Below are 17,717 nucleotides of genomic sequence, written 5' to 3'. Positions count from 1 at the left end.
CCCACACCCCAAGAACCCTCCCCGGCTTCCCTCCTGGGTCTCCACGTGCTTTCTCCACCAGCCTCAGTGTGGAAGCTCCCAGCCCAGGTCTCTCCCACCTCTGCCCTTGGTCATTAGATACTCCCTTCCATACCCCGCTAGTGCCAGCTGGGCAGGGGGGGCCTGTGACTGGCTGTGTCTGTAGGAGGAGGGAACCCAGTCCTGCACCCCGCTCTCTGCCCCTGCTCTACTCTTCTGCCCCACGCTGCCTAGCCAACTCACGTGGGAGACCCCCAATCACACAGGCCACTCACCCAAAGAGGGCCGCTGGGAGCTGCTTGCATTGCCTGGGATGGCTGTTTCTACTTGTTTGTGCCTGCTGCTAAGTCGCTTCAGTCGTGTCCGACTCTATGTGAGCCCATGGACTGTATGTAGGCCGCCAGGCCCCTCTGTCCATGGGCTTCTCCAGGTAGGAATACTGGAGTGAGTAACCATTCCCTTCTCCAGGGGATCTTCCTGACCCAGGGATCGAACCTCATCTCTTAGGTCCCCAGAATCAGCAGGAGGGTTCTTTACCACTAGGGCCACCGGGGAGGCCCATGTAAAATTTAGAATCGTTTTGCCAAGTTCAGCCCCTTCCTTTGTCTGCAAAGTTGATGTCTCTGCCTTTTAATATGCTGTCTAGGTTTGCCAAGGAGCAAGCGTCTTAATTTCATGGCTGCAGTCACTGCAGTGATTTTGGAGCCCAAGAAAATAAAGTCTGTTGGTGTTTCCATTGTTTCCCCATCTATTTGCCATGAAGTTATGGGACCAGATGCCTTGATCTTAGTTTTTTGAATGTTGAGTTTTAAGGCAGCTTTTCATTCAGTAGAGTTATTCCTAAATAGCTAATACTTTCGTTGCTTTTATAAAGCATCACTATTTAAAATAATTATTTTTCTGTTTATTCTTACATGTAGAAAAACAAGTGACTTGTTTATTGACAAGTATCAACTGCAAATTGGCACTTGCTGAGAGCGTTTGCCAGCAACTGAAGAAAAACAAGAAGGCCGTTTGCCACCCGCCTCTGGGGAGATGGAGCCCTGTGCTGCTGCAGCTGCAGGACGTCAACACCCGCTGAGGGGGGTTCCGGATGGAAAGTGGGGCGCTGTGTTCCAGGGAATCTGGTGGGATAGGTCTTTAGAGAGTTAGATATTTTCAGGAACTGATTTCATGATCCCAATCCTTCCATCTCTTTGTATCTAGAAAATCACTAATTCCTTAATGGTGACATCAACTCCTCGTGACTAGCAGAGAAACTTTTGTAAATAAGCACCTGATGGCCTCGAACTCCCCCCTTCACCAAGATCTCGTATACTGACTTCCCACCGCCTCTCTGGAGTGGTCTCGGCGCTGTCTGAGGTGCTGTCCCCAGGCTGCAGTTCTCCTTTTGCCCCCAATAAAGCTAACTTGCGACTCTCACATTCTTCATCTTTTTTAGTCAACACAAGTTATCCAGTTATCTTGCTAACCTTCTTCTGAATTCTACTAACCTATCTATAGCTTTTGGGTTTTTCTATCCCCAGGACCTTGTCTGTGAGAATGACAACTTTGCACTCATTTCCAACCCTTACAAGTTTTCTTCCCGAAACTCACCACACTGGTCAAGACCCCAGATTAAAGTCAGACAGAGAAGTGGGAGTAGCCTGTTTCTGTCTCAGAAAGTAGGGCACTGGCTGCGAGCTGTGTTCTGCTGACAGTTTTCATCAGATTAAGAAAATTCCCTCCAACTTCTCATTTGCAAAGACTTACCTTATTTATGGGGCTCCCCTGGTGGCTCAGATGGTAAAGAATCTGCCTGCCAATGCAGGAGACCTGGGTTGGATCCCTGGGTTGGGAAGATCCCCTGGAGACAGAAATGGCAACCCACTCCAGTGTTCTTGCCTGGAGAATCCCATGGACGGAGGAGTCTGGTGGGCTAAAGTCCATGGGGTCGCAAAGAGTCGGACACGACCGAGTGGCTAACACACATGGATTTGCCGTGTATGCCTGTTGCAATCATTTTGGTTGCTTGAGATTTTATCTATTGTGAATAATGCAGTTATGAACATTCCCCTGTAAGACTTTCACACACACAGGTTTTAATTTCTCCTGGGTAACCATCTAGGAGTTAGATGGCAGGATCATGTGTTGGGGTGTGTATAACTCACTGTGAAATGCCCCACCTTCCCAGGGTGGTTGTGGACTGAGCTCCAGCTGCCCCACAGCTCCTCAGTCATCCTGCCAGGCCTGTAAGGTTGTTTTGCCCTTTTAATTTGCAATTCCCCAGGGAGTCACTGGACATCTATGTTTATTCTTTGGTGAAGTTCAAATAGTTTGCTGATTATATCATTGGGTGGTTTTCCTATCCTGGAGTATGAGAACTTACTGTCTTTTGAATAGAAGTCCTTTATTAGATGTGTAATTTTCAGATACTTCCTCCTTATCTGTAGTTTGTCTTTTTGTCTTTTTGTCCTATTTCAAAGAAAGCTTTTTAATTTTGATGTAGTCCATTTATCTATGGTTATTTTATATTTTATATTTTGGGGTCATATCTAAGAAATATTGGCATAATCTCAGGCCAGAAAGATTTTCTCCTATGTTTTCCTGATAATGTTAGATTTTTACATTGAAGTTTATAATATATTTTGTGTTAATTTTTGCATATGGTGTGAGTCAAACATTCATTGGATCATAGAGAAAGCAAGGGAATTCCAGAAAAACATCTACTTCAGCTTCATTGACTACATTAAAGCTTTTGACTGTATGGATCAAAACTAACTGGAAAATTCTTAAAGAGATGTGACTACCAGACGACCTTACATGTCTCTTGAGGAGCCTGTATGCAGGTCAAGAAGCAACAGTTTGAGCTGGAAGTGGAACAAGTGAGTAGTTCACAATTGCGAAAGGAGTGTGACAAGGCTGTATATTGCCACCCTGTTTCTTTAACTGACATGCAGAGAGCATCATATAAAATGCTGGGCTGGATGAAGCACAGGTTGGAAATCAAGATTGCCAGGAGAAATATCAACAACCTCAGATATGCAGAAGGTATGACTCAAATGGCAGAAAGTGACAAGGAACTAAAGAGCCTCTTGAAGGTGAAAGAGGAGAGTGAAAAAGCTGGCTTAAAACTCAATGTTCAAAAACTAAGATCATGGCATCTGGTCCCAACACTTCATGGTAAATAGATGGGGAAAAAATGGAAACAGTGACAGATTTTCTTTTTTTGGGCTCCCAAATCATTGCTGATGATGACTGCAGACATGAAATTAAAAGATGCTTGCTCCTTGGAAGGAGAGCTATGACGAATCTAGACATACTAAAAAACAGAGACGTCACTTTGCTGAGTAAAGTCCAAGCTATGGTTTTGCCAGTAGTTACAAGAGTTGGACCATAAAGCAGGCTGAGCTCCAAAGAATTGATCTTTCAAACTCTGGTGTTGAACAAGACTCTTGAGAGTCCCTTGGACTGCAAGGAGATCCAGCCAGTCAGTCCTCAAGGAGATCCACCCTGAACGTTCATTGGAAGGACTGAAGCTGAGACTGAAGCTGAAACTCCAGTACTTTGGCCCCGTGATGCGAGGAGCCGACTCATCGGAAAGAACCCTGATGCTGGGAAAGATTGAAGGCAGGAGCAGAAGGGGACGACAGAGGATGAGATGGTTGGATGGCATCGCTGACTCAATGGACATGAGTTTGAGTGAACTCTGGGAGATGGTGAAGGACAGGGAGGCCTGGTGTGCATGGGGCTGCAGAGTTGGACGGGCCTTAGTAACTGAACAACAGCAACTTTGGGCTGTAATCTGACGTTGCTTTATTCATGCAGTTGCTCACATTGTTCTGTATTTGGCCTCTGGGAGCTCTTTCAGTTTGCCCCCGTGTACCTTTGGCGTACTTTCTTCCTTCCTTTTTTTTTTTATTGTTGTTTTTGATCAATTCTTTATTAGCTTCAGGTGTACAGTGATTCCATACTTCCACAGATTACACTAAATTAAAAGATATTATGAGATAATGATTCCCTGTGCTATAAAGCTATACTTGTTGCTTGTCTATTTTATAGCTACATAGTATGTTGAATCTCTTAATTCTGTACCCCCAATTTTCCCCCTCCCTTCCCTGTCTCCTTTGGTAACCATTGTTTTTCTTTTTTCCCTTACATTTGTGAGTCTGTCTCTGGCTTGTATACACCTTTATGTGTATTATCTTTTGGGTTTCACATGTAAGTGGTTATCATGCAGTGTTCATCTTTCTCTGGCTTGTTTCACTAAGCATAATGTCCTCTAGGTCTATCTGTGTGTGCATGCTCAGTTGACTGACTCTTTGCAACCCCGTGGACTGTAGCCCACCAGCCTCTGCTGTCCATGGGATTTTCCAGGCCAGAATACTAGACCAGGTTGACATTTCCTTCTTCAGGGGACCTTCCCAACCCAGGGACTGAACCCACGTCTCCTGCATTGGCAGGTGGGCTGTTTCCCACTGAGCCACCTGGGAAGCCTCGGTTTGTCCTCTGTAAATGGCAGGATTCATTCTTTTTAGTGGTTGCGTAACACGCCACCGTGTGCCTGAGCCGCACCCCCTCCCCGTCACTCTGTCGATGGCACTGCGTCGCCCCCATACCTTGGCTGTCGTATTAACATTGGACTGCATGTATCTCTTCAAATTAGCATTTTAATTTTTTCTGGATATATGCCCAAGAGTGGGACTGCTGGACCCTATGGTGGTTCACTTCTTACTTTTCTGAGAAGCCTCTGTACTATTTCCATAGAGGCTGCCCCAATTTACATTCCTATCAACAGTGTATGAGGGTTCCCTTTTCTCCACCTCTGCTCCAACATTTGTTACTTGTAGACTTTTTGATAGCCATTCTGACAGGTGTGAAGTGATAGCTCCTGGTTTGACTTGCATTTCTGTGTCTATTGAGATGGTCGTGTGATTTGTATCTTTCCTTTTGTTAATGTGTGCCACGTTGATTGATTTGAGAACATTGAACCATTCTTGTGTCCCTGCAGAATAAATCCAACTTGGTCATGGTACATGATCCCTTTTACATGTTGTTGGATTCCATTGCCAATATTTTGTTGAACATTTTTGCATCTATGTTCATCAAGGATATTGACCTGTAATTGTATTTTTTTGTAGTGTCTGTGTCTATTTTTTTGTATCAGGGTAATGGTAGACTTGTAACGTGAATTTGGGAGAGTCTCAGCCTCTTACATTTTTGGAATAATTTGAGAAGGATAGGTATTACTTCTTTTTTATATGTTTTATTGAATTCCCCTGTGAAGCCATCCAGTCCTGGACTTTTATTTTCTGGGTTCTTCTTAAAATCACAAATTCAATTTCACTACTAATGATCAGTCTCTTTAAATTATCTGTTTTCTGTGGGGGTTTTTTGGCCATGCAACCCAGATTGCGGGATCTTAGCTCCCTGACCAGGGATTGACCCCATGCCCCTGAAGTGGAAGTGTGGAGGCCTAACCAGTGGCCTGCAAGGGAAGTCCCAAATTTCGTTTTCTTGACTCTGTCTTGCAGGTTATATGTCTCTGGAAATCTGTCCCTTTCTTCTAGTCTGTCCACTTTATTGGCATGTAACTGTTTGTGGGGTTCTGTTCTGAGTTTTTGTGTCACTGTGCATGGTGGAGAATCCCAGGGACGGGGAGCCTGGCGGGCTGCCGTCTGTGGGGCCGCACAGAGTCGGACACGACTGAAGCGACTTAGCAGCAGCAGCAGCATGGTGGTTATTTCTCCTTTCATTTTTCATTTGTTTCTTCGGCTCCTCTCATTTTCCTTCTTGGTGAGTCTGGCTACAGGGCTGTCAGTTTTGTTTTTCTCAGAAGACAGCTGGTTCCACAGGCCTTTTCTCCTTTGTCACGCCTGTCTTCTTGATTGCTGTCCTTCTGAGGACTCTGGGGCTCATTTGTTCTAATTCTTCCGGGGGGCAGGTTAGCTTCTTTGAGATTTTCCTTCTTTCCTGAGGAAAGCCTGTGCTGCTGCGTTACTAGAAGCAGTTCTCGGAACTGCCTTTGCTGCAGAGTTGAGCTTCTATTTTCATCTGTCTCTGGGTGTTTTCTGATTTCCTTTTTGGCTTCTTCGTTGACCCATTTTTGTTTGGTTTTTATTTTAGTAGCATGTTGTTTAGTCTCCACATGTTTTTCTTCTTCTTTTTGTTCCTGTAATTGATTTCTGGTTTCATACAGCTGCGATCAGAAAAAAGGCATGAATAACATGCATCTTTCTTACGGCTCTGGTTGTACAGGAGCCCTTCTGCCAGTTTCCATCCAGCTTCCAGTGGTAACTGCTGGAAGTTACGGAGATGTATTTTTGGTGTGTCCCTGGGAGCAGCTGAGCTCCCCCTCCTCTCACTTCACCATCTTGACCGATCCCCCGAGGTTTGTATAATTTTCTTATTAGTTGCTCTAGCTATTATACACATAAGTAACTTATCACCACTTACAGGGGAAGCACATACATTCAGATCAAATACTTAGGAAACTGTATTTTTAAATTGGGAGGGTGAAAGTGAAAGTCGCTCAGTGGTGTCCGACTCTTTGTGACCCCATGGACTGTCCATGGAATTCTCCAGGCCAGAATACTGGAGTGGGTAGCCTTTCCCTTCAGGTATCGAATCCAGGTCTCCCGAATTTCAGGAGGATTCTTTACCAGCTGAGCCACAAGGGAAGCCCAGGGAGGGTACACTGGGAGGGTAAGGGAACCTAAACGTAAGTAAAGATTCTGTGTTTCACTTGAAGTGGTAAAATGTCATGCTGTCTATATGGGCTTCTGTATACACTGAGCGCCACTTCAGATGTTACAACTTTTGCTTCAGTCATAAAATGTGATTAAAGAAACTCACAAAGTGAAAGTCTATTATGTTCATTTCTACTTTTACCTATTTCATTGTTCTTTGCTTCCAGAAAGGCCCATCTTACTACTATCATTTTCTTTCTGTTTGGAGGCTTTTATTTAGCCATTATTTAAGGGTAGTTCTGCAATCCTTTTAGGATTTTTTTTTCTTTGTCCTTGGTTTTCAAATGTTTAATTATTATGGGTTTTCATGTGAATTTCTTTGAGTTTACTCTCCTTGAGGTTTACTCAGTGTCTTGAATCTGTAACTTTACATCTTCTATGAAATTTGGGAAGTTTTCAGCCATTATATCTTCAAATTCTTTTTCAGTTTGACATTCTTTTCTCTCCTCCCCAGATCTCCAATGATAGCAATGTTAGATCTTTAGTTATTGTCCCAGAGGTCTCTGAGGCTCTGTTAACTTTTTCCTATTTTTTCTGTTGTTTACACAGAGAAAACGCTATTTTTTTCTTCAGGTTCATGATGCCATCATTTGTCCTGTCCATTCTACTATTGAGTCACTAAAACAGTTTAAAAAAAAATTCACTTATTGTATTTTCAGTTCTATAATTTCCATTTGGTTCTTTAAAAAACCTAAGAGCTTTATTGAGATACAACGCACACAGCACAAATGCATCCTTTAAAAGTGTGTCGTCCAGTGGTTTTCAGTGGATGCATTCCACAGTCAGCACTGGCTAACTTCAGAGTAATCCCATGATTGCCCCGGAGGAGGTCCTGTCCCCCTCAGCGGTCATTTTCCATCTCCTCCTTCTTCCAGCCCCTGGCAACCACCAACCCGTTTTCCGTGTTAGGGACCTGCCTGTTTGGACACTTCGTACAAATGAAGCCGTGCATGCAGGCTTTTGTGGCTGACGCCTTCACTCAGCACGATGCTTTCAAGGCTCACCGCACTGTGGTATTTGTCAGCACCTCGTGCCTTTTAGTGGCTGACGCATATTTCATGGGAATATCTTGTTCCATTAGAATAAGACCCAGTTTCCCCCACAGTCAGGCCCTCCCATCAGGAAGCTTCCATAAGCCTCCTATCCTTATCCCTCAGAGGGCAGACAGAATGAAAACCACAATCACAGAAAACTAATCAAACTGATCACATGGACCACAGCCTTGTCTGACTCAATGAAACTATGAGCCATGCCGTGTAGGGCCACCCAAGACGGGTCATGGTGGAGAGTTCTGACAAAACGTGGTCCACTGGAGAAGGCAATGGCAAACCACTTCAATATTCTTGCCTTGAGAACCCCATGAACACTATGAAAGGCAAAAAGATAGGACATGACAGATGAACTCCCCAGGTTGGTAGGTGCCCAATATGCTGTTGGAGAAGAATGGAGAAATAACTCCAGAAAGAATGAAGGGATGGAGCCAAAGCAAAAACAACACCCAGTTGTGGATGTGACGGGTGATGGAAGCAAAGTTTGATGCTCTAAAGAACAATATTGCATAGGAACCTGGAATGTTAGGTCCATGAATCAAGGCAAATTGGAAGTGGTCAAACAGGAGATAACAAGAGTGAACGTCGATGTTTTAGGAATCAGTGAGCTAAAATGGGCTGGAATGGACGAATTTAACTCAGATGACCATTTTATCTACTACTGTGGGTAAGAATCCTTTAGAAGAAATGGAATAGCTCTCATAGTCAACAAAAGAGTCTGGAATGCAGTATTTGGGTGCAATCTCAAAAACAACAGAATGATCTCTGTTCATTTCCAAGGCAAGCCATTCAATATCACAGTAATCCAAGTCTATGCCCCAACCAGTAATGCTGAAGAAGCTGAAGTTAAATGGTTCTATGAGGACCTTCTAGAACTAACACCCCCAAAAGATGTCCTTTTCATTATAGAGGACTGGAATGCAAAAGTAGGAAGTCAAGAGATGCCTGGAGTAATAGGCAAGTTTGGCCTTGGGGTACAAAATGAAGCAGGGCAAAGGCTAACAAGAGTTTTGCCAGAGAACGCACTGGTCCTAGCAAACACCCTCTTCCAACAACACAAGAGAAGACTCTACACATGGACATCACCAGAGGGTAAATACCAAAATCAGATTGATTATATTCTTTGCAGCCAAAGATGGAGAAGCTCTATACAGTCAGCAAAAACAAGACCGGGAGCTGACTGTGGCTCAGATCATGAACTCCTTATTGCCAAAGTCAGACTTAAATTGAAGAAAGTGGGGAAAACCACTAGACCATTCAGGTATGACCTAAATCAAATCCCTTATGATTATATAGTGGAAGTGACAAACAGATTCAAGGGATTAGATCTGACAGACAGAGTGCCTGATGAACTATGGATGGAGGTTCATGATATTGTACAGGAGGCAGTGATCAAGACCATCCTCAAGAAAAAGAAGGCCATTACAAATAACTGAGAAAAGAAGAGAAGCTAAAGGCAAAGGAGAAAAGGAAAGATACACTCATTTGAATGCAGAGTTCCAAAGAATAGCAAGGAGCTATAAGAAAGCCTTCCTCAGTGATCAATGCAAAGAGATAGAGGAAAACAATAGAATGGGAAAGACTAGAGATCTCTTCCAGAAAATTATAGATACCAAGGGAACACTTCATGCAAAGATGGACGCAATAAAGAACAGAAATGGTATGGACTTAACAGAAGCAGAAGATATTAAGAAGAGATGGCAAGAATACACGGAAGTATATAAAGATTTTCATGACCCAGATAACCAAGATAGTGTGATCACTCACCTAGAGCCAGATATCCTGGAATGTGAAGTCAAATGGGCCTTAGGAAGCCCACTCAAACAAAGCTAGTGGAGATGATGGAATTCCAGTTGAGCTATTTCAAATCCTAAAAGATGATGCTGTGAAAGTACTGCAGTTAATATTCCAGCAAATCTGGAAAACTCAGCAGTGGCCACAGGACTGGAAAAGGTCAGTGTTCATTCCAATCCCAAAGAAAGGCAATGACAAAGAATGTTCAAACTACAACACAACTGTACTCATCTCACATGCTAGAAAAGTAATGCTCAAAATTCTCCAAGCCAGGCTTCAGCAGTACATAAACCGTAAACTTCCAGATATTCAAGCTGGTTTTAGAAAAGGCAGAGGAACCAGGGATCAAATTGCCAACATCCATTGAATCATAGAAAATGCAAGAGAGTTCCAGGAAAACATCTACTTCTGCTTTATTGACTATGCCAAAGCTTTTGACTGTGTGGATCACAACTGTGGAAAATTCTTCAAGAGATGGGAATACCAGACCACCTTACCTGCCTCCTGAGAAATTTGTATGCAGGACAAGAAGCAACAGTTAGAACTGGACATGGAACCACAGATTTGTTCCAAATCAGGAAAGGAGTGCATCAAGGCTGTATATTGTCACCCTGCTTATTTAACTTATATGCAGAGTACATGATGGGAAATGCCAGGCTGGATGAAGCACAAGGTGGAATCAATATTGCCGGGATAAATATCAATTACCTTAGACATGCAGATGACACCACCCTTATGGCTGAAAATGAAAAAGAACTAAAGAGCCTCTTGATGAAAGTGAAAGAGGAGAGTTTAAAAGCTGGCTTAAAACTCAACCTTCAAAAAGCTAAGATCATGGCATCTGGTCCCATCACTTATGGAAGATAGATGGAGACACAATGGAAACTGTGAGAGACTTAATTTTCTTGGGCTCCAAAATCACTGCAGATGGTGACTGTAGCCATGAAATTAAAAGACGCTTGCTCCTTGGAAGAAAAGCTATGACAAAATTAGCGTATTAAAAAGCAGAAACATTACTTTGCTGATAAAGGTCCATCTAGTCAAAGCTATGGTTTTTACAGTAGTCATGTTTGGATGTGAGAATTGTACCATAAAGAAAGCTGAGCTGAAGAATTGATGCTTTTGAACTGTGGTATGGGAGAAGACTTTTGAGAGTCCCTTGGACTGCAAGGAGATAAAGGAAATCAGTCTTTGGAAGCACTGATACTGAAGCTGAAACTCTAATCCTTGCTCACCTGATGTGAAGAGCTGACTCATTGGTTAAGACCCTGCTGCTGGGCAAGATTGAAGGCAGGTGGAGAAGGGGACGACAGAGGATGAGAGGGTTGGATGGCATCACTGACTCGATGGACTTGAGTTTGAGCAAGCTCTGGGAGTTGGTGATGGACAGGGAAGCCTGGCGTGCTGCAGTCCATGGGGTCACAAAGTGTCGGACATGAGTGAGCAACTGAACTGAGCTGAATGTTTCGTGGTGTAGACATGTGGCAGTTTATCTGCTCGTTGACTGGAGTGCGTTAGGTTGTTTCTATTTTTTCTATTGCGAATAATGCTACTATGAACATTTATGCACAGTCTTTAATGTGAACATATCTTTGAAATATTCCAGGATAGCTGATTTGCAGTTTTATATGAGTTTCAGGTGTATCTGTTAGTCACTCAATGATGTCTGACTCTTTGTGACCCCACAGACTGTAGCCTGCCAGGCTCCTCTGTCATGGAATTCTCCAGGCAAGAGTACTGGCGTGGGTAGCCATTTCCTTGTCCAGGGGATATTCCCAACCCAGGGATCGAACCCAGGTCTCCTGCATTGCAGGCAGATTCTTTATCTTCTGAGCCTTCAGTTGTACAGCAGAGTTTCAGTATTTTTACAGATTATACTCTATTTAAATGATTACTACTTTGTAAAGTAATGTCTGTAATTCCCCGATTTGCACCATATAGCCTGCTGCCTATCTTGGACATAACTTCACTTCTCTTTAATTCACAGGATTTCTGGGTCATAGGGAAGACTGTGTGCTGTGCTTGGCCGCTCAGTCACGTCCAACTCCTTGCGACCCCACGGACTGCAGCCCACCAGGCTCCTCTGTCCATGGGGTTCTCCAGGCAACAATACTGGAGTGGGTTATCATGCCCTCCTCCAGGTGATCTTCCCAACCCAGGGATCGTACCCAGGTCTCCCACGTTGCCGGCAGACTCTTTACCGTCTGAGCCACTGAGAAGCCCCAGGGAACCTCTGTGTTAACATTCGGAAGAACTGCCAGGTGGTTGCCCAAAGTGGTTGCAGCGTTTGACCATTCTGACTGCAAAGTGTGAGTGTTCCAGTTTCATTTTTGTAACTTCTATTTCTTTGCTGGAGTTTTTTTCATTTATTTAAAAAGAATTTGCAATTTATAATAGAAGCACATTTATGGTGACCGAAAGTCCTCATCAGATAATTTTGACGCGGATTGGCAGCTGATTGTCTTTTACCATCAGCTGTGGTTCCCCTGGTTCTTCTCATGGCGAGTGGTTTTCAGTTGTACCCCAGGCACGCTGGTTGTGATGTCAGACACTCTGCTTCTGTTTAAGTCTTCTATTTCAGCAGGCGGCCGTTCTGTTTAGACTCAATGTGTGGGTTCCAGACTTCTTTTGTGGCCTCAGTTCCAGTGACAGTTTAGGTCTCAGAGCCCTTGCAAAGCCGTCATGCCCTGTTTTGTTCTTCTGTGCTTTGGGGCTCCTACTGTGTCCCTGCTAGTCCCCATGACATCGGGGTCACTGTCTCACCACCCACGATGGGGAGCTGAAGCCTGGGTGGAGGGCAGGGCTTGGCTGCTGCTCTGGCTGTGAGCCCATTGGACCACCTGCCTGTCTGTGGGGTCTGAGTGCAGCTGCCCTGTCAGCGCTATCAGCAGATGAGGAAACCCAAGGGCCGGGCCCCCTGCTCGGTCTGGTGAAGCTCAGGGCCGCCAGGCCATTGGCTGTTCTGCCCACAGATGGAGAGACGGAGCCACTGATATGCTCTGGAAAGGCCCGCACGGTGGCATTGGTCCTGAGGGGCCGCTGACGGCTCTGCTTCTGTGTGTTGCCCTGGATTGAGATCCCCGCCTTTGCGCAGGCTGAGCCGCGGGAGCTGACTGAGGCTCGCAGCTGCGGGGCCATGAGGGTGGCTCTCTGGGCCTTGGGACTCGGCGTCCTCCTCCTCAGGGCCAGGGCCGCCCCCACTGGTAAGAGTTTCCTTTCTCCGTCCATGGAACCTTCTGTAGGCTTTGCTCCATGGATGCTGAGGCCCTGGGGTGTGAGGGTCCCCTGTTGTGATCAGCTGTCTGCTGGGTTCTTGCTCAGCCCCAGTGGGGGCACATCCTAGGGCAGAAGACACGTGGGCTCCAAAGTGCAGACACCCAGAGACTCTGGTCCCTGCGCGGACTGAGCAGGTTCCACTTGGGGTAAGCCCAGAGCCCCCCGCCCTGCCACTCGGAGTCCAGGCTGCAAGGCTGGCCAGAGTCCAGACGGAGTGAGGGGCATGGCTGGTGTCTGGCCCCAGTGACCCAGACAGACAGGGGACGCTGATGGGTTCTGCAAGGAGCTGCCCAGTCTCCTTCCCTCGGGGCAGGCGGTGGTGGGTGGGTGTAGGGAAGCTGGGGGTTCCCGGCCATGATGGTAAGCATGGTCTGGTGCTGGGCCATGGAGGAGAGCCAGCCCCGGAGAGATGCCACATCAGGGTGGGGGTGGGGTGGGGGCTGCTGTGTCCAGAAGCCAAGAGGCTAAGTCACGGCAGGAGCTGTGGGCAGGTGTCCTGCGGGAGACAGCACAGAGAGGCTGGGGTGAGAGTGTGCTGTGCGGTCTGCGTGTAGGCACCGCGGAGAGTGAATGCAGAGTACAGGCAGGGATGCATGCGAGAGAAGGCTGGGCAGCTGTGTGCGGACGTGTGTGAGTGTGTCTTGGGGCTGGGGAGGGGATGAGGGTGGCCCTGTGCGGTGCCCTGGGGGCTGATGGGAGGAAAGGTCACTGGGCAGGTTGATCCAGGGTCCAGCAGGAGGTGACAGAAAGCTGGACAGAGGGGCATGCTGGGTGGGCTGGGATCTGGGTGGTGATGCTGGAGCGCATGAAGCAGGGAGCTGGGCTCTGAAGCGCAGTGAGGTCGGCTTGCGGGAGGGGCGCTGGTTGGTGTTAAAAAGGCACACGCTGTGCCCGCGAATGTCCAGAGGAGAAGGGGTGGGCGTGAGGGGCTTTGGGGATGGGTTGGCGCGGTGGATGAGGCCTGGCGGGTGGTGGGAGTGCTGTGTTTCTTCTATACTGAGGGCTGGGGGGGGGTCTCCCTCTCTCTGCTCCCCGGTGAGTCCTGGACTCTCTCCTGCCCCATGAGTACCCTAACGAGACCCCCCAGGCCCTGGAGGTGGTCTGGCCCAAGCTGGGCATACTCCCTGTGGAGGCTATCTCACCCCCCTGCTTCAGCCCAGGGCTCAGTGGGAGGATCGACGGTCCAGGGGCTGAGACAAGGGGCTTCCGGGGCTGTGGTGCGGTGGGGAGGACAGACGGTCCAGGGCCCGAGACGAGGGGGCTGTGCAGGAAAGACTGGGGTGAGGGGCCTAGTGAAGGATGCAGCCCTGCTCCCAGTGGGACTGGAAGGTCAGGGGGTGGCTGAGCCTCTCAGAGACCCAGGAAGCAGCCCCCAGGAAAGTGAGCTGGGGGACAGGTGGTGGACAGTCGGGGGTGGGGCAGGGGTGAGCAGGAAGATGGGGGGCTGCAGGGCTGCTAGGAAATGACCTTCGGCTGGAGGCTGGGGTGGGTGGTGGGAGGAGCCCCCCGCTTCAGGTAGAGGACAGGGGACTTCCATGCCTCAGGCCTGCGGTCACCCAGGACGTGGGGGCTCCGGCGGGCCAAGGACGGCACTCAGGGCCCCTGCCCCACCACCCGTCTGGACTGCTCTGCGGGGTGCGGGACTTGGCTTTGCACAGAGGCCTCGGCGCTGGGCCTCGGCAGGGGCCCCAGGCGCCGTGTCGCCGGCCCTCACTGGCCCGTTCCATCTGCAGGTGGACCCAACAGCCTGAGGTTGGCCTACCGGCCCAGTCCATGCGACGGGGTGGTGCTGGTCCAGCATGAAGGGACGTGGGGACACGTGTGCAACCGGGAGTGGACACTGAAGGAGGCGTCCGTGGTCTGCAGGCAGCTGGGCTGTGGCGGGGCCGTGGGTGCCCCCAAGTACGTCCCGCTGCCCGGAGAGACGGTGCAGCCCTGGCTCCACAACGTGTCCTGCAGGGGAGACGAGGCCTCCCTCTGGGGGTGCAGCCTGGGGGCCTGGACGAAGAGCGAGTGCCCCTATGAGTGGGTGGTGGTGGCTCTGTGTTCCAGTAAGTCATGGGTCGGGGTGTGCGGGGAGGAGGGGGCCCCAGAGCCACCTGAGACGGGCCGGCTCTCAGCTCTCCCTTCCTCCTGTGTCAGCAGTCCCAGTGTTTTGCTTAACAGATCCCTTCTTAGAAGGCAGCGGTAGTGCACTGGGTGCTGGGGATGCAGCCGTGAGTCAACTATGAAATTGGCTGCACAAAGCCTGCTGTCCAGGGAGGGACCGAGAGGGAATGCGCAGGCAGGTAGAAGAGCAGTGAGGGGGTGGACACGCAGGCAGGGGTGGGGCGACACTCGAGGGGCCCCGCGGACTGTGCAGACGTCTTGTCACCGTCTCCAGCTCACATGTTCTCCCTGGAGGTCTGTCTGGAGCGCCCAGGGCTGTGTCCGGCACTTCACGTCCTGTCTGAGCTGACCCACTGGGCGGTTTGTGGGGCCCAGAGCAAAGCAAGAACGCAGGCGTCTGTGCTGAAAAATCAGCGAGGGTGTCCAGAGATCGTTGAGTCAGGAGGGCCTCTGAGCGGCCCGGCGCTGACCCCTCAGTGAGGCCCAGGGCTGGTCTGGCCCCGGCAGGGCCCTGCTGGGGACGGCTGTCGCCGAGGCCCGAGGCCGCGCGGTCGGCAGAGCCTGTATTGTGTGCCACGCCCTGTGTGCTTCGCAGACGGCACTTTCCGGGAGGTGCGGCTGGTGAAGGGCCGGAGCCCCTGTGCAGGGCTCCCTGAGATCAGGAATGTGAACGGGGTGGACCGCCTCTGTGGCTTGCACCGGGAGGAGGCCACAGTGTTCTGCCGGGAGCTGGGGTGCGGCCCTGCCCTGCAGGCCCCCCGCCAAGACGGCAGTGTCGCCAGGAAGTACATGACCTGTGGGGGCGACGAGCTGACCATCCGGAACTGCAGACTGAACAACAAGTTCCGCAGCGGCTGCGACTTCCAGCGAGATGCCCAGGTGGTCTGCTCAGGTGAGGTGGACCCTCCACCCTGACGTGGGGTGGGGTGGGGACAGCAGGGAGCTGGCCGTGGGCTGGCCGTCCCTCCATGCTCCGAGTGGGCTGCAGCAGAGTGTGCCCCCGAAGTGCCTCCCGCTGGCCCAGTCCTGCCTGAGGCCTGGGGTGCCATCGTTAGGGGGCGGCCCCTGTGCAGCCCACCTGTTGTGAGGGAGGCAAGAGCAGGCCGGGGAAGGTGAGCGAAGGCAAACAGGAAAGTGTCCTTGAGAACGGACTCTGTAGATCCTCCTCGCTTTGGACAGAGACCGAGAGGTGAGGGCACAGCATGGAGCCTGGGGCACGCACAGCCAGTGCCTCGGGAGCCGCTGCAGGAGTGCAGGGCGGCCCAGGAGAGGCGTGGGCGGGGAGCCGAGGGCTGCTCCAGTCCCAGCCGGGTGCCGCGTCTGTGCTGTGCTGGCTGTGACCGCTGTGGGTCTCACACAAGTCAGGGTCGGTAGTGGGAGTAATCTGGTCTCTTGGATCCTGGTACATTCTGGGTGGAAATGAGGTAAAGTGTCCACTTTCCTTGGTGCCCTCGGGGGCATGCCCTCAGGGGACCTCGACCTAGCCTCTGAGACAGGAGGGTCTTGGTGCCACCACCCCGGGCAGGCAGAGGATGTGCGGCGTCTGTTCTGATGGGGCAGAGTGGCCTGTGACCATCGGTTCTCCCATTGCTCAGCAGGCCCCTGCTGCTGGCGGATGATCGCCTCTGGCAGGATGCTCAGGGTCCATGGTTGGGGGCGGGGCTCAGGGCTGAGTTCTGAGCTGAGACCCCGTCACTGTGGGAACTGTCTCCTTCTCCAGAACACACAGAGGCCCGGCTGGTGGGTGGCGAGCACTCCTGTGCTGGGCGCCTGGAGGTGAGGCGTGGCCTGACCTGGGGCACCGTCTGTGACGCTGACCTGGACCTGGCCACTGCCCACGTGGTGTGCCGGGAGCTGCAGTGCGGCGCGGCCGTGTCCACACCCCAGGCTGCCCACTTCGGCCAGGGCCCGGGGCTCGTGTGGGCCGAGGCCTTCCGCTGTGCGGGCAACGAGTCCCTGCTGTTCCACTGCCCTCGGGAGCCGGGGCACCGGTGTGGGCACGGCCAGGATGCGGGGCTCAGGTGCTCAGGTGAGGCCACGGGGGCGGGTGGTCCGAGGCTGGGCCCTGCCCCCTCCCTGCCAGGCCCCTCTGTGCCGCCCCCACCCTCTCGGGGTGCGTCTGGCCCAGCTCCAAGGGGCCTCCGCCAGGAGGTGAGCCCTTCCCCTTGAGGAAGTGCTGCTTCGGGGGGCTGCTGGCAGGAAGGAGAGGGAGCAGGCTTTGGGGACAGAGGGATGTGACCCCAAGGCCGGCACAGAGTCCTGCACACATGTGTGTGCTGGCGCTGCCGCGGAGGCGGGTGGGGAGCTGGCAGAGAAGGGGCCCCGGGAGCCCCACCCTGGGTGTGAAGGGAAGAAACAGCAGGGCCCGCGGGGGCAGCGACGCCGACACCCCCTCCCCCTGCAGAGTTCCGGCTGGTCAACGGCAGCAGCGCCTGTGAGGGGCGCGTGGAGCTCCAGGTCCAGGGGGCCTGGGCGCCCCTCTGCGCGGCCCACTGGGACTTGGCAGACGCCACGGTCCTCTGCCACCAGCTGGACTGTGGGAACGCGGTGGCCACACCCCCGGGGGGTCACTTTGGGGGCGGGGCCTCCGCGCCCTGGCCGGACGAGGTGCACTGCGTGGGGACAGAGCCCTACCTGTGGAGCTGCGCCGTGAGCACCCTGGGGGCGCCCGCCTGTGGCCCCGGCGACGCAGCCGCCGCCGTCTGCTCAGGTGGGTCAGCACGAGCGCGGCCGGAGGGGAGGC

General features: G+C 50.8%; 2 protein-coding genes across 2 annotated transcripts in view; one reads left to right on the top strand and one right to left on the bottom strand.

Annotated features, from left to right (window-relative positions):
- Positions 1 to 17,717, bottom strand: part of SORCS3 (sortilin related VPS10 domain containing receptor 3) — a 979,390-nt gene that overhangs the window by 648,134 nt on the left and 313,539 nt on the right. The gene's annotated exons all lie outside the window — the stretch shown is intronic.
- Positions 1 to 17,717, top strand: part of LOC101905453 (scavenger receptor cysteine-rich domain-containing protein SCART1) — an 84,187-nt gene that overhangs the window by 47,824 nt on the left and 18,646 nt on the right. The window contains exons 2-6 of the mRNA XM_024985895.2: positions 939 to 12,792; positions 14,599 to 14,916; positions 15,570 to 15,866; positions 16,695 to 17,003; positions 17,379 to 17,684. Of these exons, the coding sequence (XP_024841663.2) occupies positions 12,726 to 12,792; positions 14,599 to 14,916; positions 15,570 to 15,866; positions 16,695 to 17,003; positions 17,379 to 17,684 (1,297 nt within the window). The 5' untranslated portion in view covers positions 939 to 12,725. The remainder of the gene's footprint in view (positions 1 to 938; positions 12,793 to 14,598; positions 14,917 to 15,569; positions 15,867 to 16,694; positions 17,004 to 17,378; positions 17,685 to 17,717) is intronic.

Source organism: Bos taurus, chromosome 26 (genome assembly GCF_002263795.3).
Source record: "Bos taurus isolate L1 Dominette 01449 registration number 42190680 breed Hereford chromosome 26, ARS-UCD2.0, whole genome shotgun sequence".
NCBI lineage: Eukaryota > Metazoa > Chordata > Mammalia > Artiodactyla > Bovidae > Bos > Bos taurus.
The sequence above is the reverse complement of the archived record's forward strand: the minus strand, read 5'-3'. Positions and strand labels throughout refer to the sequence as shown.